This window comes from Molothrus aeneus, chromosome 23 (genome assembly GCF_037042795.1).
Source record: "Molothrus aeneus isolate 106 chromosome 23, BPBGC_Maene_1.0, whole genome shotgun sequence".
Taxonomy (NCBI): Eukaryota; Metazoa; Chordata; class Aves; order Passeriformes; family Icteridae; genus Molothrus; species Molothrus aeneus.
The window spans coordinates 3,710,057-3,733,313 of NC_089668.1; the positions used below are offsets into that span (position 1 = coordinate 3,710,057).

At 47.2% G+C, this 23,257-nt stretch overlaps 1 protein-coding gene across 1 annotated transcript; it reads left to right on the forward strand.

Annotated features, from left to right (window-relative positions):
- The first annotated feature begins 14,569 nt into the window (after positions 1 to 14,569).
- LOC136565807 (uncharacterized) lies at positions 14,570 to 19,447 on the forward strand. The gene is made up of 3 exons (XM_066564615.1): positions 14,570 to 15,046; positions 16,061 to 18,718; positions 19,298 to 19,447. The coding sequence occupies exons 1-3, from the start codon at positions 14,570 to 14,572 to the stop codon at positions 19,445 to 19,447; spliced, it is 3,285 nt and encodes a 1,094-aa protein (XP_066420712.1).
- The last annotated feature ends 3,810 nt before the right edge of the window (positions 19,448 to 23,257 follow it).

Sequence of the window (23,257 nt, forward strand, 5' to 3'; positions counted from 1 at the left end):
ACTACTGTGAGTTCAGCAGCTTTTCATTAGAAGGCACAAAATGGCCAACAATCTCTTGGTACAAGGTCTTTTAAGACTAAACTGTCCAATTAAGAACTGACACCTGGATTATTTCCCTTTTAACCCAATAACTGATCCCAAAGAGCCTCCAGTGCAGACTTTTCTGCCCAATTACAAAATGCCACCCAAACCCATGGAGAAGGAGGAAGAAGAAGCATGAAGAAGAAACCCAGGACAACACCCTGTGCCCTCCATCTTGCTTCCATCCACAACACACTAAAAATCCCAAAACCTCAATTTCTCACCAGGTGACACACCTACACTACTCTCTATAATCTATTTCACACTTTTGTGGACTCCAGTCTATCTTGAAGTCTAGGAAACTTTCTCCATGACTGAGGGTCAAAGTCAGTGGGGCACCCCAGAGCAGACAGAGAAATATTCCCTGTGCCCTGGGTTCCCAAAGGCATTTAGGGCTTTTCCCAGGAGTGCTCTGGGGGAATAAGTCTGTTTTTATCAGGTGATGTCTGATACCTTCTCAATTTATGATGAGTGTGAGGAGAAGCTCAGGGATGCTTAGTCTGGACCAGAGGAGACCCCAAAGCTGGGGCATGAACTGAGAGCTCTGAGTGAGCTGCTCACTTCTTTACAGGCCTTGGCAGGAGTGAATGAATGTGCAGCCCTAGAGGCAGAAGGCAAGGGTGGCACAAGTGTTTGAAATGCCATGAGTAAATCTGGTGCTCCTGGCTGTGAAGAATTGGAAGGTCACACTCTGTCCCCCATTCTCCTTCCTGAGATCTCCCAGCAGCTCCCATCCCATCAGATCATCCTGACCACTGATAATTTCACTTTTATTACTAGAGAGTTTGTGAAAATCCGTTTCTTTTTTTCTTGAGTCAAATTCCAGCAACCAAAACTCAGATACTCTAAAAAAAAAATGTAGTGGAAGATGTCAGCTTGTCATTGAGAAAAGAACAACTGTCAAAACCCAAAGATTTTCTGCCAAAACCCACTGAAAAATGTTGGCTGAAAACTGCAGAGCATGAGAAGCCAGTCCAAGAGAGTCAGTTTGGGTGTTGTCAGCCTTTTTTTGACAAAAATTCCAAATATTTTGAAGAAAGGGGCAGCTTCCAGGAATTTCTGTTTTCAGCAGCTCCACATTCTGTGGGTTCTGACCCAGAATTCCTCAATGGGAGCCACAGTGGTGCCTGCTACAGCACTGACCCACAGAAACCATGGGGGTCATGATTTCAATGATGGTGGCTCCTTGCTGCTCCCAGACCCTCCCCAGGAAGGGAGAGGTCAGGTGGGGATTGGAGGAGAGAGAGTGCCTTCAGTCCTGCTTCTCTTGCTGGTTTTTTATTGGTATGGCAATGCCCTGCCTGGGAAGGATGCTCAGAACTGTACTCATGCTCAGAGCTGTCCCCAGCATCAGCCACACCAGCCCCTCACTCCTGGGCAGGAGGGAGAGGTCTGGGGGAGGCAAAGGAGACAAAATTCCTGTGTCCAGTTGTGGCCCCTCAGTTTAGGAAGATGTCGAGATGCTGGAGTGCATCCAGAGTGGGCAATGAGGCTGGAGAGGGGCTGGGATCACAAACCCTGTGAGGAACCCCTGAGGGAGCTGGGGGTGCTTGTCCTGGACAGAAGGACACTCAGGGGTGCCCTCATCGCTCTCTGCAGCTCCTGAAAGGTGCCTGTGCTTCTGGGCCCTCAGTTTGGGAAGGATTTTGGGACTCTTGAGCTCATCCAGAGGGGCTGGGAACGCAAACCCTGTGAATGAGGAGCCCCTGAGGGAGCTGGGGGTGCTCAGCCTGGAGAAAAGGAGACTCAGGGGTGCCCTCATCTGCAGCTCCTGAAAGGTGCCTGTGCTCAGCTGGGGCTGGGCTCTTTCTCCAGGAACTGACAGAACCAGAGCACACAGCCTCGAGCTGCCCCAAGGGAAATACAGGTTGGATATTAAGAAAAAGTTTTTTATGGAAAGAGTGATAACGTTCTGGAATGTTCTGCCTGGGGAGGTGGTGGAATCACCATCCCTGGGTGTGTTTAACAAAGCCTGGATGTGGCACTGGGTACCAGGGTTGAGTTGAGGTTGGATTTGATGGTCTTGAAGGTCTCTTCCCACCCAGTGATTCTGTGAAATTCCTGCTGAGGAAATGGAAAGCAGAGAGCAGCAGCCTGCAGTGAAACCATCAGCCCCAGGCAGTCAGCTCAGAGAGGGCTGGGGAGAGGCAGGGAAAGGACAGGAGGTGCTGCAGGGCAGAGAAAACCATCTGGATGGCTCTTGACTCTCACCCGAGGCTCCTGTCCGTGTGCTGGAGAGCTGCGAGGCTGTTTAAATCCACAAAAGGATTCACCTGGCAGCTCTCACCTGCCTCGGCTGCTCAGGCTGGGCTGGCAGGGCTGTAGCAGCCAGTGTGGGGTCTCCACTTCCAGCACAGACAGCCCCATGAGGGCTGTGAGTGTCACACTGTCCCCAGGAGGGCTGGGGGTGTCACACTGTCCCCAGGAGGGCTGGGGGTGTCACACTGTCCCCAGGAGGGCTGGGGGTGTCACACAGCCCAAACGGTGCTGCAGCCCCTGGCAGGAGCTGTCACCTCCTGCAGATGTCCCTGGGGCTGCCTCAGTGCCTTTCCAAACCAGCTCTGGTTCTGCTGGTAGGTAAAACCAGCACTGGGAGATAAATGAAATAATGGGAAGGATTCCACTGATTGGTGAATGGAAAAAGATATTTGCTTTTACAAATAAACTGTAGGTTGGCTGATAAATGAAACTGGACATTGAAAGGTGAAAGAAACAATGAGGAAGAAAAACCCCTAAATTTCACAAGAATTAAAAATTAAAAGGGAGGGTTGTATGTTAGAGGGGAATCTTTGGTTTCAGGCGCATCAGGGAGTCTGAACCTCTCAAGTACTTCAGCCAATGGGGAAAGAGAGAAGGGAAATGCAGCTGGGAAATTGGGATAAAAAGGAGGCTGCATCCTCCAAAAATTGGAGAGATCCCAGGGGAATGCCCCACGGCCTCTCCCTTGATTGGAATAAAGTTCCAAGACTCCTCTGTCTCCTTTTTGGACACAAACCTCTGAGGTTTGTGGATGAATTTTCCTGACAGGTGTGAGCAAGGGAAAGGGGGGCTCTGTGCAGCCCCTTCCCCAGTCCTCGGGCAGAGCCTGCGGATGGAGCTTTCTCCTCCTCCCGTGACAAGATGCGATTGCCACCTACAGTTCTGCTGGCACAGACAGCACAGACAGCGCCACACGCTCCTGCTCCAGTGCTGCACTCCGGGCACTGCCTCAGCTCCTCCCAAAAAACCCCCTTCTCCCAGGCATGGGAATTCTCCTTCTCCCAGGCATGGGAATTTTCCTTCTCTCAGGAATGGGAATTTTCCCTCTCCCAGGCATGGGAATTTTCCTTCTCTCAGGAATGGGAATTTTCCCTCTCCCAGGCACAGGAATTTTCCTTCTCTCAGGAATGGGAATTTTCCCTCTCCCAGGCATGGGAATTCTCCTTCTCCCAGACAAGGGAATTTTCCCTCTCCCGGGCATGGGAATTCTCCTCCTGGATGCATTGGGCATTTTCCTCCCGGCGCAATCCCCCGCTCCTGGCTCCATCCACGGTGCCTGTGCTCCTCCTCCAGCCTGACAGCACAGCCCCATCCCCATCTGTGATTACAAATTAGCAGCCTAATCCTAAATATCTCTTTTGCCTGGAGATGCTTGTCTGAATCTGATTTTTAATCTGTCTTTACCAGCTGCTCCTGCTGCCGCCCTTTGCAATTTATTTTGCATGTGACTTACGCTGGGTAAAAAAAAAAAAAAAAAAAAAAAAAAAAATCTGCCTAATTTTCTCTGATGTCAGACATCCTTTTAGCTGGAGATGCTGCTTTATATGTTCCACAGCACATGGGGAGCTCTGCCAGCTCTCTCTCTCTGCTGTTCCTTGGGGTTTATTGACTACAGAGAGGTCCTGCTCTAATCCTCTCCTCTCACACCCTGTTTCTTTCCCTAAGAACCACTAAGCTCCTTGAGTCTCCGTATCATCTGTGTGATGGGCAGAGCTCCTCGCTGCTCATCCCCTGCTCAATCCCATTGAAGTGCAGGGCAGCGCTCCGCATCCCAATCAGCACGGATTTTTTTTTTTTTTTTTTTCCCCTTGAATAGCCTGGTTTATGCACGCTCTGAGGGAGACAACCAGCCTCCTAAAGACTAAAATCCTTCCAAAAGGGATTTTAAGTATTTCAGATAAATCTTACTAATGGTAAATGTAGCTATTCACTCCCAGCTCTTCATACGAGGGATTTGACCCTTTTTTATGTTAATGCTGCTGCTGCTCAGGGTCCTGCTGCCTCTCCCTTTTCCTGCTGTCTGCCACCAACCATCCCTCCCCGAACTGGGGGTCCCCCAAGCCCCCAGCCCTGTTTTATACTGGGGAGGGGCAGCCCCTTCTCCTTTTCCTCCGGGATCTCCAGGAGTGGTGAGTGCCAGGGGGGATGGCCAGCCCAGCAGCAGGGGCAGGGGCTTTGTGCCACCCACCAGTGTTGTCATTTTTATGCTCATTTTTATGTTGTCATTTTTATAATGGTTTTGTCTTTGTATCCCCTTACTTTCCCCAAATGGTTAACCCCAGATTGTGTCCCCTCCCAGGGATCAATGCCAGCTCTTGGGGACAGCAGGGAGGGAGCATGTCACTGTGATATTTTCTGAAAAATCCCTTCACCAGGATTTCTTCTCCTGGCAAGATGAGAAGCTTCAACTTCTCCCATTTTTTGCTGCTTTGGAATGTGATTTGGAGAATTGTTTATCCAGCATGTGAATTGTTTTTAATTAATGGCCAATCACAGCCAGCTGTGTCAGACTCTCCGAGTCTGTCACGGGTTTTTATTATTCATTCTTGTTGAGCCTTCTGATGTAGCCTTTCTCTTTCTTTAGTATAGTTTTAGTATATAATTTCTTATAATATAATATAATTAATATCATATCATATATCATATCATATCATAATAAATCAGCCTTCTGAGAACTTGGAGTCAAATTCTCATCTCTCACCTCGCCCTGGGGACCCTCAAAACACCACAACAGGAGCACCCCCTTTGGGAATGGTTTCCTTAGATGGTGTTTCTCTCCCTGGGCTGTGCCAGGTCCTGGTGCTGTGCTGGCACCCCGGGGGCTGTGCCCAGAGTGTGCAGACACTGACAGAGCTGAGAGAGAGCAAATCACTGTGTGCACACGTGTCTGCTCAGAGCTGCTGTGCAGTGATACCCTGCCACATGAAATGAGCAACAAATTACACCAGGGTCTCACTACAGGAAGGGAAGAAGGGATGTAAGAAGGCTTCTGGAAATGTTCTGGAGGAATTTCTTGGCGATGCTCCCTCCTGCCTGTCTGGGGCTTGTCAGCAGCTGACAAGGAGCAGTAAATGGATCGGGCAGTGCTGTCAGGAGCGCTGGGCTCCTTCTCCCGCTGTCACTCAGCTCTGCCAGCCCCATGGAAGCTGCAAAGCGACAATCTCCGAGCTGCTCCCTTCCCTTCCCTTCCCTTCCCTTCCCTTCCCTTCCCTTCCCTTCCCTTCCCTTCCCTTCCCTTCCCTTCCCTTCCCTTCCCTTCCCTTCCCTTCCCTTCCCTTCCCTTCCCTTCCCTTCCCTTCCCTTCCCTTCCCTTCCCTTCCCTTCCCTTCCCTTCCCCTCCCTTGAGCCCAGGGCAGCACCTGGACAGAACTCTCCCCTCTGCCTTGCTCTCTCTGGAGGTAGCTGTGGCACTGAGAGCTCTTGCCCCAGAGATTCTCCCCCAGCAAAGCCCAGGGACTCTGCAAGGCTCAGGGTTCCTTGGAGGAACTCAAGCACCGAGGTTTCTGAGGAAATTCTGCCTCTCACATGTTGGAAGTGCATTCTGTGCAAACACTGCCCTGGGAGCAGCTCTGGAGCCCAAATCACAGAACCACAGAATCACAGAATGATGAGGTTGGAAGAGACCTCTAAGATCATCGAGTCCAACCTATGCCCTAACACCTCACCCAGACTATAGCACCAAGTGCCATGTCCAGGCTTTTTTTAAACACATCCAGAGATGGTGATTCTACCACCTCCCTGGGAAGAGCATTCCAGTACTTTATTATTCTTTCTGTGAAAAACTTTTTCCTAATATCCAACCTATACCTTCCCTGCTGTAGCTGGACACTGTGTCCTCTGGTTCTGGTCAGAGACCAACCCCACCTGTCTGCAACCTCCCTTCAGGAAGTTGTAGAGAGCAATGAGGTCACCTCTGAGCCTCCTCTTCTCCAGGCTAAACAACCCAAATTCCTTCAAACATTCCTCATGGGCCTTGTGTTCCAAGCCCCTCACCAGCCTTGTTGCCCTCAAAGGAGCACAACGAGCCCGAGTGAAGCAGCCAGAGGAGGCTCAGCAGCCACAGAAGAGAGGCTCAGCAGCCACAGAAGAGAGGCTCAGCAGCCACAGGAGGCTCAGCAGCCACAGGAGGCTCAGCAGCCGCAGGTGTTTGCAGCTGAGTCCCTCAGAGCCAGGGGAGCCCTGGCAATGCCAGCCCCAGCCATCTCCTGGGCTGCAGCAGCCCGTGCTGCAGCAGGGTTGCCTTCCCTGATTGCTAATTTAGATTTTCCTGCCATCCCACACAGTGGAATCAGGGGAAATAAAATTACAGACTTATTCACTCTTTTTGTACAGCTGATGCGCTGATTACCTGTCAATCACAGAATTGCATTAACATCTGACAGTGTGTGCATAACAATTACCCCCATCAAATTAAGGAAACCTTTCACACTCAGAGACACAGAGAGGGAGGAAATTCAATCAGCGTAATTAGTTCAATCAGAAAAGATCTTCTTTTCATCAAGAAGGGGAAAAACGTACAGTGGGAGCAGGGTGGGAGCCAGGTACAGCTCCAGGAGGAGAGGGTGGCTCAGCCAGTGCACAGTGCCTGGCCCAGCATGGTGGGGTTGGATCCCCAGCCAGGGGTGATGAGGCTTTGTCAGGCTCTGTGCTGTTGGGGAAGATGAAACGGGAAAGCCTTATGAATATGATTGCCTGGCAAAAGATTTTGAGAATATGGAAACTCTAAGTGAGATTGAAATGAACGCAAGCTTTGAGATCCCTCAGTTCCTGAACAACTGGAAAACAATGGCATGGCCAGCTGAAGGTGATCCCCTTTTGATCAAACAATCCCCTCTGCTTGCAGACAGGCCCAAGGCTCAGAGCAGACCCTGCCAGCTTGGCAGAAGGGGCCCAAAGAGGAGTTTGTAGGGTTTAAAATGTACCACAGGATGGTAATGGAATGATTCTTATAGGCTGTATGGAAATGCTGTAGGATTTGTATCTTGGACTAGATTGGTTAGTGAGAATCCGAATATTCAGCACAGAAGAAGATTTATTGTATTGTAAGGGGAGCCTTGCTCTCTCATCCTCTTTTACTCTCTCTGTCTCTCTCTCATCCTTTTACCTCTCTCTTTACTTCTCTCGGGCCTGCTCTGAGCTGTGGCTGGCAGCTCCCAGCAGGGCCCTGCACCCAGGCCCTTTGCAATAAACCCCAGGTTCCAAGCCCTGGCTGCAGAAATCTCTGCTCTCCATCCATCCCCACCATCCTTCCTCCCCAACACTCCTACACCAGGCTTCTTCCCCACCCCAGTTCAGGAGCTCCTGCACCTGGGCTCCCTGCTCTTTTAGCAGTACTCCATTGTAGGTGCATTGTGTAGCATTGAAGGTGACATTTAAGGCACTTGGGGGTGGGACAGGATGTTCTGTCATTGGGGACAATTTTGAGGCAGAGAGGAGCTATGGAGTGAGATAGAAGGGTCTCATGAGGGATGTGAGGCTGGCAGAGAGCAGGATCCTCACTCTGAGCAGTTGGACTGAAAGGTTGTCAGCCAGGGACAGTGAGGGGTGTACAGGCTGCTGGAGAGGGATTCCTGATTCCTCACAGGGGCCCGAACATCTCTGGGACTGCTGACACAGAGCTGCAGCCAAGCAGCCCCTCTCAGTGTGTGTTGCTGTAGTTCTGATGTGCTCATTATTAGTTTTCATACCCCAGCTCTGCACTGAGATCAGGCCCAGCTTTGCAGGACTGTGCTGGAGGTGAAGGATCCCATCCCTGTCCTTCCTACACCTGCAGCTCCCATGGAGAGCAGGGAGGGGGGAGGCAGAGGCCTGTTAGGCCCGGCCTGTGCCCCTGCCTCTCCTCTCTGAGTGCAGATGTACAAAGTCACGTTCATTTTCTTTCCCCAAAATATGGTCTATAAATGAATAAGCAAGTAAATAAACCCATCCTCTCCCAGCAGCCTTGCTGCCATCTGCTTACCATTACCACCTGGCACCCACCCAGCAGTTTGTATCTCCCTTTTGCTCCAGAGGATCCAAAGCATTCTGCAAACCCGGGGCAGTGCTTGGCTCTCACTTGCACCTGTGCACGTGCAGAACAGCTCAGCGCTGGCTTTGTCCTTTGAGAAGTTAATTTTAAGGTTGTTTAATGCCCACTGATATGAGCCAGCCACACAGCAGCTGCCACCTTGGTGGCCTGGGGTAGGCATTTAGTGCTGGGCTGCTGAGGGAGCTGCTGTCGCCCTGATTTTTTAAGATTTTCTAAGCCTTCTGATGTTGACATTCTTGTAACAAACATTCTCACACGCTTTGTGTAAATAACTCATTGTTTTGCATTCTTTTATGGAGGAGGAGAAATTTGGTGGACTGTTGGTTTGTCCAGTGTCATTGGAGAGGTGGCACTGCCACCCTCCAATCCACTGTCACTTTTGGAAATCTATAAATGTTGGAGTCAGAAATTAAAAATTCTGTTTTCACCTTGGAGGAGCTGCGTGTGCATGTCGTGTAATTTCGTGTCCTATGGTGACAACCTGCCATCCCATCCAGGTGCCCTGGTGGCTCACAGGGCACCTGTGCTGCTGTCACTGTGATATTTTCTGAAAAATCCCTTCACCAGGATTGCTTCTCCTGGCAAGATGAGAAGCCTCAGCTTCTCCATGTTTTGCTGCTCTGAAATGTGGTGTGGAGATTGTTTATCCAGCATGTGAATTGTTATTAATTAATGACCAATCACAGCCAGCTGTGTCAGACTCTCTGAGTCAGTCACGAGTTTTCATTGTTGAAGCTGTCTGTATCCTTCTCATTCTTTAGTATAGTTTTAGTATAGCATAATATAATATAATTATAATACATTATAATACACTATTATATTATTAATATAATATAATATCATATCATATCATATCAAATCAGCCTTCAGAGAACATGGAGTCAGATTCTCACCTCTCACCTCACAAACACCACATGCTGCAGGATTCACCTTCCAAAAATCCCACCTGCTGGGCACAGGGGATGGAGTGGATGTGCTCTGCAGTTCCTCAGGCCCCAGCTCTGCACAAGAATTTAACTCCACGTCCAGAGTCAGGCAAGGAGGAGCAGAGCAAAGAATTAGAAACAAATTGTGAACAGATGTTGGGCAGAATAATAAGGAATGTGTGGGAGGCCCAGCAGGATCTATGGATGAAGCAAAACCAGCAGCAGCTGCTGTCCTGGAGGGAGCAGTGTGGGGAGCAGGAACCAGCCTGGAGAGAGAAACTTGTGCTGTGCAGGTTCTGCTCCCCAGGGCTGCCCCTGCAGCAGCTCCTGCTCTGCTCTGGTTGCACAGTGTGAAAAATGCCAATCAGTCATTTTTTAAATGTTAAAAGTTTAATAGTAATAAAATGGTTATGAAAATAACAATATAATTTTGGCCATGGAGAGAGCCAGGGAGACTGACTTGGTGATCAGAATCCCATTTCATTGTGGGATACAAGCACTTATATCCTATTTCAGGGAGACTAGTAATGTGTACAGCAATGATTAGGTTAAAATCACATACACAAACTTATGCATGTAACAACATCTCTTGCTTACAGAGTTTAATGGGATTTTCTTTTTCTGGCAAACCCATTTGATTTAATCTTCTGGCTATCTAGGTCTAATTTTCAAAGTTCCATTTGCTTTTGCCAAGGCATCCTGCTATCAAATCTCTTATGTTAACCAGGTCCATCATCTGTTTTGTGTCCCCCAACATTCCAACAATATAATTAGAGTAATAAAAATTTGGACAATTAGGATTTATGACAATATGAGACAATAGAAACAAAAAGTCATGGACAGTCTGTGTACCTTTTCTGGACAAAATAAGCCCAAAAAAGGACCCACATTAACAGAGGATTAACCCTTAAAAGCAATAACCTGTTGCATATTCATACACCTCATACATGATGCATAAATTCCATTCAAACAAAGGATTCTGTCTGGTCAGTGTCAACTTCTTCCTCTGAATCCTGACCATGTCTTCAGGGCAAAAAATTCCTTGCATGGTGATAAAATCAGTTATTTGGTTCTCTTGCTTGGCTTGTGTCCCTGATCCTAGTTGGAGTGAAAACTTCATTGCATGAACAGCTTGGGTGAGTCCTGCTTGTTTCTGAGTAAAAACTTAAAGGCCTCTTGCAGAGCATAACGTAGAGACCCCTTGGACATGGGGGGGAAGAGAAGAAATCCTTGACAAATACCCCAAAGGGGAGTTTCTCTATTCACTCACAAGAGTAAAGTTCAAAATGTATTTTTTGTCATTAGCACGTTCTAAAATAGCCTGTAATGAGTGAGTCAGAGGAAATGCTGGGGAGAGAGCGAGGCCTGTCATTCAGCACATGAAAGGCTGGAAAAACTCTTTGTCTGTTTTACAGATTAAAGTATAAAGACTGGAGATTACTCCAGGCTGCAGATAATGGTGGAGCAGCTACAACCTTGGAGCAGTGGGAGGATGTGCTCTGGGCTGCTTCTCTTGTGCTGCTTCCCTTGTGCCAGAGCCCTGACCCTGTCTGTCTGTCCTGGCTGCCATCCCTGCTCTGAAAATACAATATTATTTTTCAAGGAAACACTTATTTTAAGTGCTCATATTGATATTTAAGAGTGGGGGTTTTTTAAGGGCTCTTTAAGCAAAATGGAGCCTTATCTGTGACTCACCCCAGCTTGCCAGTCAGGCACAGAGGGGTGTGTGTACAAATCTGTGCACACCCAGCCATGGCTGTGGCTGGTGGAACTGGAAATCAGTCAATGCTGGGATGTAGAGACTGCTCATCACATGTGTTTGGTCACCAGGTTGGTTAATTGCTGCACTAATGACACCCTGTGTCAGAGAAAGGCAGGAGAAAATGTTAAAAATATTAACAAATTAACATGGCATTAAATGCAAACTCAGTCTGGACATCACAGGATGGTTTTTGAAACCAGCAGCTGAATTAGAGATTAGGAGACACAAAAAGGAACCTTGTTTCCAGTTCTGTTCTCCATTTGAGCAGGTCTGAAAGCTCATTCATTTTGTGTCAGAAAGAAACTTCCCCAGCAGTAAGTGCCTGACACTGTTCAGTGGCTCAGGGTGGGAGCCACTTTTCCCTTTCCAGCAGAAAATGGGGCTTCATTTTCAGTGCTGTGGGTCAGGGTGGGAAGGGACCAGGGACAGGACATGGCCAGGGCCCTTCCCTGGGGCAGTGGGGTATGGGGGCTGTCCCCAGGGTGGGGGAAAGGGCTGAGGTGACAGCATGGGTGACAGCAAAGGCTGGGGCTGTTTTAGGGGCTGGCTGTGTGAGGAGGGAGCTCCTCTGCCCCCTCTCCACCCCTAAAGCTGGTGGTGCTCAGCCTGGAGAAGACTCAGGTGAAGCCCCTAAAACAGTTACTTTCAAGAGATGATGGGTTAAAGCATAGAATATAAAGCAGTTATGGGAAATATTCAATGTTAGGAAATCACATAGAGCAATAAATTGGGTAAGGTATGGAACACAATGACAGGGAAAAGATAAGGACAGACAGTGATAAGTTCAGTGCATTTCAGAGCCAAGAAGAACTGCTGGGTAAGGCACGTTTAGGGCCAACATGTCAAATTGACCCTAAGACCCCTGCCAAGGCCTGGAGGCTAAGCCAACTACACCGGGAATTGACCAAATTTGGGGAGAGGTTCAAAAGTTTAAAGAGGAAGACTCCTCGAAGCTGATGAAGGCCGACCGGAACGACCCCTGAGAAGATCCTCAAAAGAGAAGTCCCCGCCCACGCTCCGCCTACACCACTCCCCATATGTATATGCATGAATATGATGTAATCCCAAACCTAAAATTGTATAAAAAGGTACGCTTTTGCTGTAAAGATTCAGAAATCCCATTTTAGGATTTCTCCGACGTCGTAATAAAATACCTCCTGCTTATTTGACTGAGTCTCTTAAGCAGTAATTTCTCGCCTTTTGGGGCAAAAATCGGCATCATTTCTGGCGACCCAGATGGGACGAAGCAGGGGATCCAGGATCTGAGGAGTCCCCTCGCTGGGTCCGGGGCTGGGACCCTCTGGGCGCCCCTGACGACTTTTTGTCAGAAGAGACTCCCCCTCGGACCAAGCGCTCTTTGGTGGACGAAGAGTTCCCTGCATCTCCTGCTTCTCCTGCTCCAAATTAAAGAGGTATTTTTTATCATTGTTCATTGGTTTTAGGATAAAGCGCTTTATGGGAACACGGGGTCAGACGTGACCACCGGAGGGTAAACCAGAGGACGCTCTGGTAAAGAATCCCTAATTGGTATTTTTGGGTACCTTTTGGTAATTGGTGTCTTTGCTAACCAGTAATTGATGCCTTTGGTGGGTACCTTTTGGTAATTGGTGTCTTTGCTAACCAGTAATTGATGCCTTTGGTGGGTACCTTTTGGTAATTGGTGTCTTTGCTAACCAGTAATTGATGCCTTTGGTGGGTACCTTTTGGTAATTGGTGTCTTTGCTAACCAGTAATTGATGCCTTTGGTGGGTACCTTTTGGTAATTGGTGTCTTTGCTAACCAGTAATTGATGCCTTTGGTGGGTACCTTTTGGTAATTGGTGTCTTTGCTAACCAGTAATTGATGCCTTTGGTGGGTACCTTTTGGTAATTGGTGTCTTTGCTAACCAGTAATTGATGCCTTTGGTGGGTACCTTTTGGTAATTGGAAGAAAAAAAAAAAGAAAAAAAAAAAAGAGGAAAAAAGAAAAAAAAAAAAAAAAAAAAAAGAGAAAAAAAAAAAAATAATAATAAGGAGAGTAAGAAAAAAGAGGCAAGACTCTGATGCACTTTTTCTTCTTGTATTGATCTTGTTGGTTTGTTTGAAACTGTGATTTAAGGGTTAAAAAGAGTGGTCAGTTTTTGTTTTTATCTGAACTGAACTAAATTCCGGGACTCGGTCCAATTTTCTCCACTCCCTTGGAGGAACTTGGAAGGAGTGTATACGTTTTATACCTTTGTTTAACCCTGTTGTATGCTTTGATGTATTGACTGTAAGATTTTTGCAAAGGGACGAGTTTAGTGGTTTTTATGTTGTCTGAAATTTGTTGTGATATTATCGGCAAAACCGTACTATTGATTTACAGTTTTGCGAGTGTGTGACGGCCTGGAGCCGACCAATATCGGTATCTTACGGTCTGCCGGCAACATCTTACGGTAAAGCAGTGTATTCTGATAGAACGGAAAGGTAGGACAGTTTGAATGAATTGGCACCGTGTATGAGAGAGTATGTCTGAGACGCAGCCCGGCTGCGAAGCGAGTGGGAGTCCGGCTCTGCAGTTCCTGTCCCTCGCGAGAGGCCAGGTCAGAAAAGGACGAAGCGCTTGGATATTGTATGAATGAGGTGCTAAGATAAACTGGTATATAGTGCTTGTGGGAAGGAGATTTACTTGGTGGGATAAGAAACACCGACCCAGAAAATAGCAATGGGGAGTCAACCGAGCAAAGATATAAATATGAAAACCCCCTTAGGATGTATTCTGAAGCATTGGAAGGACTTGGGGGGGATTCCAGGAGGAAATATAAGTAAAAAGACACTCCTTAAATACTGCACGCAGTGGTGGCCGTTGTATAAATTGGATGATGGTGAGAAATGGCCACCAGAGGGGACAATTAATTACAATACCATTTTACAACTAATGCTCTTCCTCCGCCGGCTCAATAAATGGGATGAGGTGATGTATGCAGACATGTTCTTCACCCTGAGGAATAAACCTGAGTGGCAAAAGGAGTGTGGAATTAATCCAGCCCCCCAAGACCCTCTGGTACTAGCCCTGGAAAAGGATAAGAAAGGCTCAAAACCTAAAGAACGTTGCTGCGATGCATGTAGCATTGGGCAGCGATGTCTTAAGCTAACAAGGAGGGACAGTGGAAAAGAGAGTGAAATAAGCCTGTGGGAATACCATCCAGGGCCCCTCCCCAAACCAGGAGAGGAACGAGAGGATCCGACCCCATTAAAAGAACTGGAACGATGGTGGAAATCTAAGTTTGAGTGCAGCCCTGATAAGTTAGACAAGAGTTGGGGGAAGGCTAGCCCGTTAAGGTCGGAAGATAACAGGGGAGAAGGCAACCCACAGGGATTGGATAGTCCGCAGGGGTCGGGAAGCTACAGAGATGCTGGAAGCCCACCTAGATTAGAGATTGAGAGAGAGGAAGGCAGTCCGCCGGGAGCAGAGAGCCGAGGGGAGACGCGTAGCCCCCCCGAACTAAGCTTGTATGGGGACGGTAGCACACCCAGGAATGGAGGTGCTCGTAAAATGGAAACCAGCACACCAAAGACTGGGGACGAAAGCAACTCATCGGGAGGTGATGTCCCCAAATTGAGATACGGTGAAGAGAACAGTAATGAGACATGCGAGAGCGAGGCAGGGAGCAACTCACAGAGACTGAACATAGTAATTCAGATAGAGGATAAGAGAAGTGTAAGCGGAGTAGAAGATGAGAGGGACAGCAGCCCGGGACAGGATAAGAGCCGGCAGATACAAAGGAGGCAACAGACGCAGAACGAGAATCGGGTGGATTGTGTAATAGAGATAGGAGAGGAGACTGAAGAGCAGGAAGGGGGAAAAAGAAAAGAGAAGAGAAAGAATCGAGAAGGCACCGAGGTACAGGAAGAAGATCCCGGGGAAGGGATCAGCCACTCGTATTATACCAGATCTGTGGCACGGGAGGAAGCAAAGCAAAGAGAGGGGGGGAACCACACGATAGCTCCCCTCCGACAAGTTGTGCCAATGGTAGGGGAAAGGACAAGAGTAAAGGTGCCGTTCTCGACCAATGACTTAAATAATTGGAGGGATGAGGCAAAGAATTTTAGAAGGAATCCGGAGGGAGTAGCAAAGAGGTTTGAATTAATGGTAAAGAATTTGGATATTGATTGGGAGGATATAGAGGTGATGTTGTCAGAGCTGACAGATACAGAAAGGGAACTCGTATTGGAAGCAGGAAAGCGACATGCTCAACTATTATCGGGGAGACTAGAAGATAATTTTCCCAGCAGCAAACCAGAATGGGACCCGGGCAATGCAGACCACTATCAGCGGTTAGTGCAGTATAGAAAACTGATAGCAATGGGCTTGCGTAACGCGATCCCCAAGGCTATCAATTGGTCAATGCTATATGACATCAGGCAGGGAAAGGATGAGACCCCATCAGAGTTCTTGGATAGACTTAGGGCAGCCATGAGACAATACACACCCCTGGACCCAGCGACGGAAGAAGGGAAACAACACCTGTTAGGATTAATGATGGGACAAAGTAATCCAGACATCAGGAAGAAATTGCAAAAGCTTGAGCATCCAGCAAATAAAAACCTGGAGACACTGCTAAATGAGGCATGGAAGGTGTATAATAATAGGGAAATTGAGGAGAAGAAAAAGGAGGACAGGAGGATAGCTCGAGTGGTGGCTGTAGCCGTGGCAGCTCAGAATACAGGTTACTCGGGACCTGGAACCAGGGGAAGAGGTAGAGGCAATCCGGCAAGAGGGGGGGGGAGACTCCAACCCCATCCAACTAGAGTGGGGCCAAACCAGTGTGCGTACTGCCTGAAAATGGGACACTGGAAGCAGGAATGCCCCCAGTTAAGGGAGAGACTATTGGGCACTACTATGGCCACACAACAGGATAAAGACTGAGGGGGACCGGTGGGCCGTTCCCTAGCAGACCCACTGGTTAAAATGGAGCTAGGGGAAGGTGAAAAGGAATTGGACTTTTTGATTGATACGGGAGCAACCTTTTCGGTTCTAAATCAGGAATTGGTACCTAAAAGTGATGAATTTGTGCAAGTTGTGGGAGCAACAGGCCAACCAGAAAAAGCTTACTTTTTGAAACCCATCAAATACAAAATTGGGAAACAAATGGGAATTCATCAGTTCCTGTATTTATCAAATTCGCCAAAGCCCTTATTGGGGAGAGACCTATTGGAGAATTTGAGAGCCATAATAAAGTTTAACAAAGACAAATTGGAATTCCAAGTAAATGAGGAACAGCTGATCACAGCTCTAAGCCTGACAATCAGCTGTGTGGAACCCAAGCCTGAGAATCACAACATCAGGCGAATCCTAAGTGAAGTATACCCACTAGTATGGGCTACTGATACACCTGGGAAATCAAAACAAGCAACACCTATCATTATTGAACTTATACCTGGAGCAAGGCCGGTGGTTAGGAAACAATACCCACTGAGGTTAGAGGATAGAAAGGGAATCGAGCCCATAATTAAAAGGTTTTTAGAATTAGGATTATTGATAGAATGTGAATCAGATTTTAACACCCCAATTCTGCCAGTAAAGAAACCTAACGGAACTTATAGATTAGTTCAAGACTTGAGAGCAGTAAATGAGATAACCAAGACATTATATCCGGTAGTTGCTAACCCATACACGCTTTTAACTAAACTGAAAGATAGTTTGACATGGTTCACCGTATTGGATTTGAAAGACGCATTCTTCTGCCTTCCTTTAGCTCCTGAGAGTCAAAAGATTTTTGCCTTTGAGTGGGAATTTGTGGATAGAGGAAGAAAGACCCAACTTACGTGGACAGTATTGCCCCAAGGATGGTGTAACTCCCCCACGATTTTCGGGAATCAGTTAGCCAAAGAGTTAGAGCAGTGGGAAAGGCCGCTGGGAGATGGCACTCTCCTACAGTACGTAGACGACCTCTTAATAGCAACAGTGACAGAAGAAGAGTGCATTGCATGGACTATTTCCCTGTTAAACTTTCTGGGTTTAAGTGGATATCGAGTCTCCCAACAGAAAGCGCAGCTGGTGCAAAAAGAAGTGGTGTACCTGGGATACGAAGTCTCCAGAGGACAGCGATCCCTGGGAGCAGCCAGAAAAGAGGCCATCTGCCAGATGCCTAAACCAGAGACGGTGAGAGAACTGCGTGCCTTCCTGGGGATGACAGGTTGGTGTCGGCTATGGATCTACCAGTACGGGATGCTCGCTAAACCGCTGTATGATTTGTTGAAGGAGACCAAGAGTGTCCTAGTTTGGACTCCCGAAGCAGAGGGGGCCTTCAAAAAGCTGAAACAGGAGCTAATGAGAGCACCAGCTTTAGGTCTCCCAGATGTATCAAAACCATTCTGGCTGTTCTCCCACGAGCGACAGGGGATGGCCCTAGGAGTCCTGGCACAGCAGTTAGGACCACGTAAGAGAGCTGTGGCCTACTTCTCCAAACAGTTGGATGAAGTAAGCAAGGGATGGCCTGGCTGCCTGAGAGCGGTGGCCGCAGTAATCATTAATATCGAAGAGGCCAGGAAACTCACGCTCGGCCAAAAGGTAACGGTGCTGGTGTCTCACACCGTCTCAGCTGTGTTGGAGCAGAAAGGTAACCACTGGCTGTCACCTTCCAGATTTTTAAAATACCAGGCCATTTTGGCTGAGTCAGATGACGTGACTATTCAGGTCACTAACATTGTGAACCCAGCTTTATTCCTAGAAGGGAGAGCCCCAGCAGAGCCGATCGAGCACGACTGCCTGGAAACAATTGAGGCCGTCTACTCCAGCCGCCCGGACCTCAAAGAAGAACCATTCGAAGATGCGGACGACTGGTTCACGGATGGAAGCAGCTTCGTGAGGCAGGGAGTGAGAATGGCCGGCTATGCAATTACCACCGCAGAAGAGGTAATTGAGTCGAACCCTTTACCCGCAGGGACTTCAGCCCAGAAGGCAGAACTGATAGCTCTGATTCGAGCCCTGGAATTGGCGGAGAACATGCGGATCAACATATGGACAGACTCTAAGTATGCCTTTTCCGTCGTACATGCTCATGGGGCCATCTGGAAAGAAAGGGGACTGTTAACTGCTCAAGGAAAAACAGTCAAACACGCAAAAGAGGTCCTGCGACTGCTGGAAGCAGTCCAGCTCCCAGCACAGGTGGCCATAATGCATTGTAAGGGACATTTAAAGGGGGACACTATCCCGGAGATAGGGAATAGAAAAGCAGACGCAGAGGCTAAATCAGCTGCTGCAAGAACTGAAGAAATAAAAGTAGCAGCTCTAGTACCAGGTGAGTTAGACACAAATTTTCGGCCAGAATATCAGGAGTCAGATCACAGGTGGATTCAGAGAAATAAAGGTAAAATGTTAGAGAATGGTTGGGGTCAATTGGAAACGGGACAGTTAATAATACCAGGGAATACGATGTGGCAGTTTGTGAAAGCAGAACACGAGAAAGCCCATTGGAGTTTGGACCCGCTATACCAGTATTTGCAGGCTCGGATAGCAGGACCAAAATTGTTCACCACTGTAAAACATGTCACATCCCAGTGTGAGAGGTGCCTGAAGAACAACCCGAATACAGGAACTAAGATACATCCAGGGGCCATAAATCGAGGTAAATTCCCAGGTGAAGTGTGGCAAATTGATTTTTCTGAGCTCCCAAGAAAAGGAGGGTTCCGATATTTGCTAGTATTAACTGATACATTTTCTGGGTGGCCTGAAGCATTCCCTTGCAGAACAAATAAGGAAAGAGAAGTGACCAAAGTACTGTTGAATGAAATCATTCTACGGTTTGGGGTACCGAAGAGCATTTCTTCGGATAGGGGTACACATTTCTGTGCAAAAGTGGTAAGGACAATAAGCAAAGCACTACAAATCAAATGGCAATTACACACGCCCTATCGCCCACAGGCCAGCGGCCAGGTGGAAAAGATGAACCATCTTATTAAGCAGCAGATTGCCAAAATATGCCAGGAGACTAATTTGCATTGGTATCAAGCTTTGCCTATTGCTCTGCTTAGACTGAGGGTCAAGCCAAGATCGAAAGAAAGGCTAAGCCCATTTGAAATTCTGTACGGCAGACCTTATGCTATGCAAACTGTAAATGGGGACGCTGTAGATCAAATAGGTAATCAGTATATTTATGACTATGTGATTATGGTAGGGAAGCAATTTGACAAGAATGCTGCGGTGGTGATTGATCACCAACCTAAACAACCTAACTGTAAGTTGCATCCTTTTAATCCCGGTGATTGGGTGTATGTTAAGAATCTTTTAGGAAAACCCCTACAAGAAAAGTGGGAGGGACCTTTCCAAGTACTGCTGACCACCTTCACCGCGGTTCGAATCAAGGAGCGACCTACGTGGATCCATTACTCACGGGTCAAGAAAGCACCGGGGAGTAAACAAGAGGAGTAGACACCGTGACCCGGATTCCACTCCAGACCCCTACTATCCTGATCATCAGACCCTTGGGGTTCCATATGAATGCCAGCCAAGTTCTCTTTGGATCCCAGCTAAATGGATAAGACCTGCCTTGGATGTGGAGCCTTCTGAATCAGCTGACCCCTCGGGATCACGAGAGAATCCAGCACAAACTGACATTAAATACAAATGGTAGGAAGATCAATGGGGGAAACCATACTTATGATAGTTATTTTTCTAACATCCATACAATTCGGGCAGAATGTAGTTTTTCCTCGAAACTCTGCCCCAATAGACCCATGGTCCAATGCACACCAGTGTATTCACCCGGAGTCAGGGATGAAGGGGCCCTATTTCGAGGTTTATGCCTTACGTAACAATCAGCCATACCCAAAAGAGGAATGGGATAAGCGGACATACCTAGTGGCACAGAAGGGAGATCAAATCCAAATTGGGTGCCGGGAACTTGACCCAGTAGAAGGAAAAACAAGGCGGCTGGTATTAACAATCCAACCCTTGATGCCAACTTTTGAACATAATCTGATTACCTTTAGTCCAGTGAAAATGGGCAAGCCCACTGTTTGGATCCAGCAAAAGGGCCCAATTTCATGTCTGTAGAGTGACTTCAGGGAAGACCCACCTGGATCACAACCCCGAAACTCGGTAATTTATAGAGAAGATTCACTTGGGGAACTACATCCTCAAAATATAACCTTTGACCCTCACCCTCTCCTCTTTCCTGTGGGAAAGATCGTAGCATCTAGCGGTCCCGAGGAAGGGAAAGCACAGTGTGAGATGGCATTTAGATTAGATCAGTCGATGACGTTCGCATGTGAAAGGGAGTCGAAAACGCTGGAACAGGGTACTAGTTTCCCCAGATGTGTTACCAGATACGAAGTGGCATCACCGGAAGACGTGATCTCCTTATATCCAAATTTAGACTTGCCCCAAGAAATTACTCTACCAATTGAATGTAGAAAGGTGCATAACTTAACCTTTATCGGGCCCCAGGTAGTAAGGAGGTCAGATAAACTGAAACTGCTGCTAGACCCCACGTACTCTCTGAAAAAGGTGCAGATGAATATTCAGACTAACATTACCCATCTGCAAAAGGACTGTCAACCGTTCATACAACAAAGCCTTAAAGGATGAGAGGCATGGCTAGCTACTAGGTCTTATCACAGGCGGGCGCAAAGGGATATAAGTAGATGGGTCGGCACTGAATTTGAAATACTGAATACCATAGATTAAGAGGTATTGGTTAACAAATTGAGTACTGTCACCACCAACTTAAGAAAACTTAAAGTGCCCCTGAGTTTATCCATGCTTACATTGGCAGAAACACAATCACTGGTAGTTAGGTTACTAACCCTGGTAGCAAATCACACTGCTGAAGATTTTGCTAGAATTGCCGGCTATACAGGAGACATTAGCAAGGAAATTGCGCTTGCTATCCAATGCACACAAACACAACAGTGGGTACAGTCAGTGGCAGCAGGGATAATAAGAGAAAGAACGTCAAGAACGCTGTCCCAGGAAATAAGAGAAACGATACTGAAGGATAGTCATACTACACAATTTGAAAGGGACCATCAAGCCTGGTGGCAATTAGTAAACTTTACTTATGTACCACAGCATGAGCACATTGAAGCCTATGTTCTTACCATCAGTGCTGCAGAGGAAAGGGCGATTTTCCCTATCCTTACCTTAGGGACCATACATCAGAATGTCCTTGTTAGGCCAGTAGATCATAATGTTTGGGCGAGTTATGATGACGCCAAAAATAAGTGGCAGTCTGTTAGTACAGAAGCATGTATTCCTAGGGGGCAACTAGGATACATATGTAAAATGCTATAGTAGAAACAGAAGATTTATACTTAGATGCTGAAAATAGTGTATGCACTTTTGAAATGCTTCTACACAATAGAGTACGGTCGCAGGTTTATTATGTAGGGAATGGATGCGCCTGTGTCAGAACAGCTTGCAGTAACGTAACTGTAGATAGTTGCCAAGAGGAAACTAACAATACTAACTTTTGTGTATGTAATTTTACCAAGATTATAGGTTGTGATTTTAACTATACCGCTCCTGTAACCACCCAGCAGCTAATTAATGCAGACTACGACCTGTATCATGAGTTGCCAAAATTACAGATAGGTATGGATGTCGAGGTTCTTAAGGCGATGCTCGTGCATCCAAAAGTAAGAAGACTGGTGCAAAAAGTGAACCAAACAGTTAAGCGCATGGTCCTACAGGTAGAGCACAACTCAGAAAGAATAAAAAACATCCTGACTGAAGTAGAACAAGTAGGCCAACATCACTGGTGGGACGTTTTCACAGGATTTTCCCCAACAGCAACACAGGTCTTTCATTACCTGGTACACCCGATACTAATTTTAACTATAGCAATGCTTATATTGACTTTTATGAACCTATGCTTGTGGTGGAGGCTGAAATCCTTGATGAGTAAGATCCAAATGATTTGGGCGATGGTGCGGGCGTATCAACGCCCCGAAGGATTAGAACTTGACGAAAGAATTCGTAAGTTATAAGAAAAGGAGGGAAATGAAGCCCCTAAAACAGTTACTTTCAAGAGATGATGGGTTAAAGCATAGAATATAAAGCAGTTATGGGAAATATTCAATGTTAGGAAATCACATAGAGCAATAAATTGGGTAAGGTATGGAACACAATGACAGGGAAAAGATAAGGACAGACAGTGATAAGTTCAGTGCATTTCAGAGCCAAGAAGAACTGCTGGGTAAGGCACGTTTAGGGCCAACATGTCAAATTGACCCTAAGACCCCTGCCAAGGCCTGGAGGCTAAGCCAACTACACCGGGAATTGACCAAATTTGGGGAGAGGTTCAAAAGTTTAAAGAGGAAGACTCCTCGAAGCTGATGAAGGCCGACCGGAACGACCCCTGAGAAGATCCTCAAAAGAGAAGTCCCCGCCCACGCTCCGCCTACACCACTCCCCATATGTATATGCATGAATATGATGTAATCCCAAACCTAAAATTGTATAAAAAGGTACGCTTTTGCTGTAAAGATTCAGAAATCCCATTTTAGGATTTCTCCGACGTCGTAATAAAATACCTCCTGCTTATTTGACTGAGTCTCTTAAGCAGTAATTTCTCGCCTTTTGGGGCAAAAATCGGCATCACAGGGGTGCCCCCATCGCTCTCTGCAGCTCCTGAAAGGTGCCTGTGCTCAGCTGGGGCTGGGCTCTTTCTCCAGGAACTGACAGAACCAGAGCACACAGCCTCAAGCTGCCCCAAGGGAAATACAGGTTGGACATTAGGAAAAGGATTTTCACAGAAAGGGTGATAAAGTTCTGGAATGTTCTGCCCGGGGAGGTGGTGGAGTCCCCATCCCTGGGTGTGTTTAACAAAGCCTGGATGTGGCACTGGGCGCCAGGGTTGAGTTGAGGGGTTGGGGCTGGGTTGGACCCAATGGTCTTGAAGGTCTCTTCCAACCTTGTGATTCTGTGAATTCTGGGAATTTTGTGATTCTGTGAAGTGTTCAAAGGTGAACACATGTCGCTATAGGACACGATAAAACACAAGCTCACACCGCTGTTCTCAAGGTGAAGGAAAAGGGAAGTTTATTTTCTGACTCTAACATTTATAGTTTTCCAAGAGTGACAGTGGATTGGAGGGTGACAGTGCCACCTCTCCAATGGCACTGGTCAAACCAACAGTCCATCAACTTTCTCTTCTTCCATAAAGGAATGCAAAACAATGAGTTATTTACAGAAAGTGTGTGAGAAAGCTCACTACAAGAATGTCAACATCAGAAGGCT

Excerpts from the sequence above, each read along its gene's own strand:
- LOC136565807 (XM_066564615.1), top strand. The coding sequence starts at position 14,570 with ATGGAAACCAGCACACCAAAGACTGGGGACGAAAGCAACTCATCGGGA. Across the intron at positions 15,047-16,060 it reads TCCGACAAGTTGTGCCAATG|GAATTGGTACCTAAAAGTGA; the intron begins GTAGGGGAAAGG and ends GTTCTAAATCAG. Across the intron at positions 18,719-19,297 it reads GAGGGTTCCGATATTTGCTA|AATCTTTTAGGAAAACCCCT; the intron begins GTATTAACTGAT and ends GTGTATGTTAAG.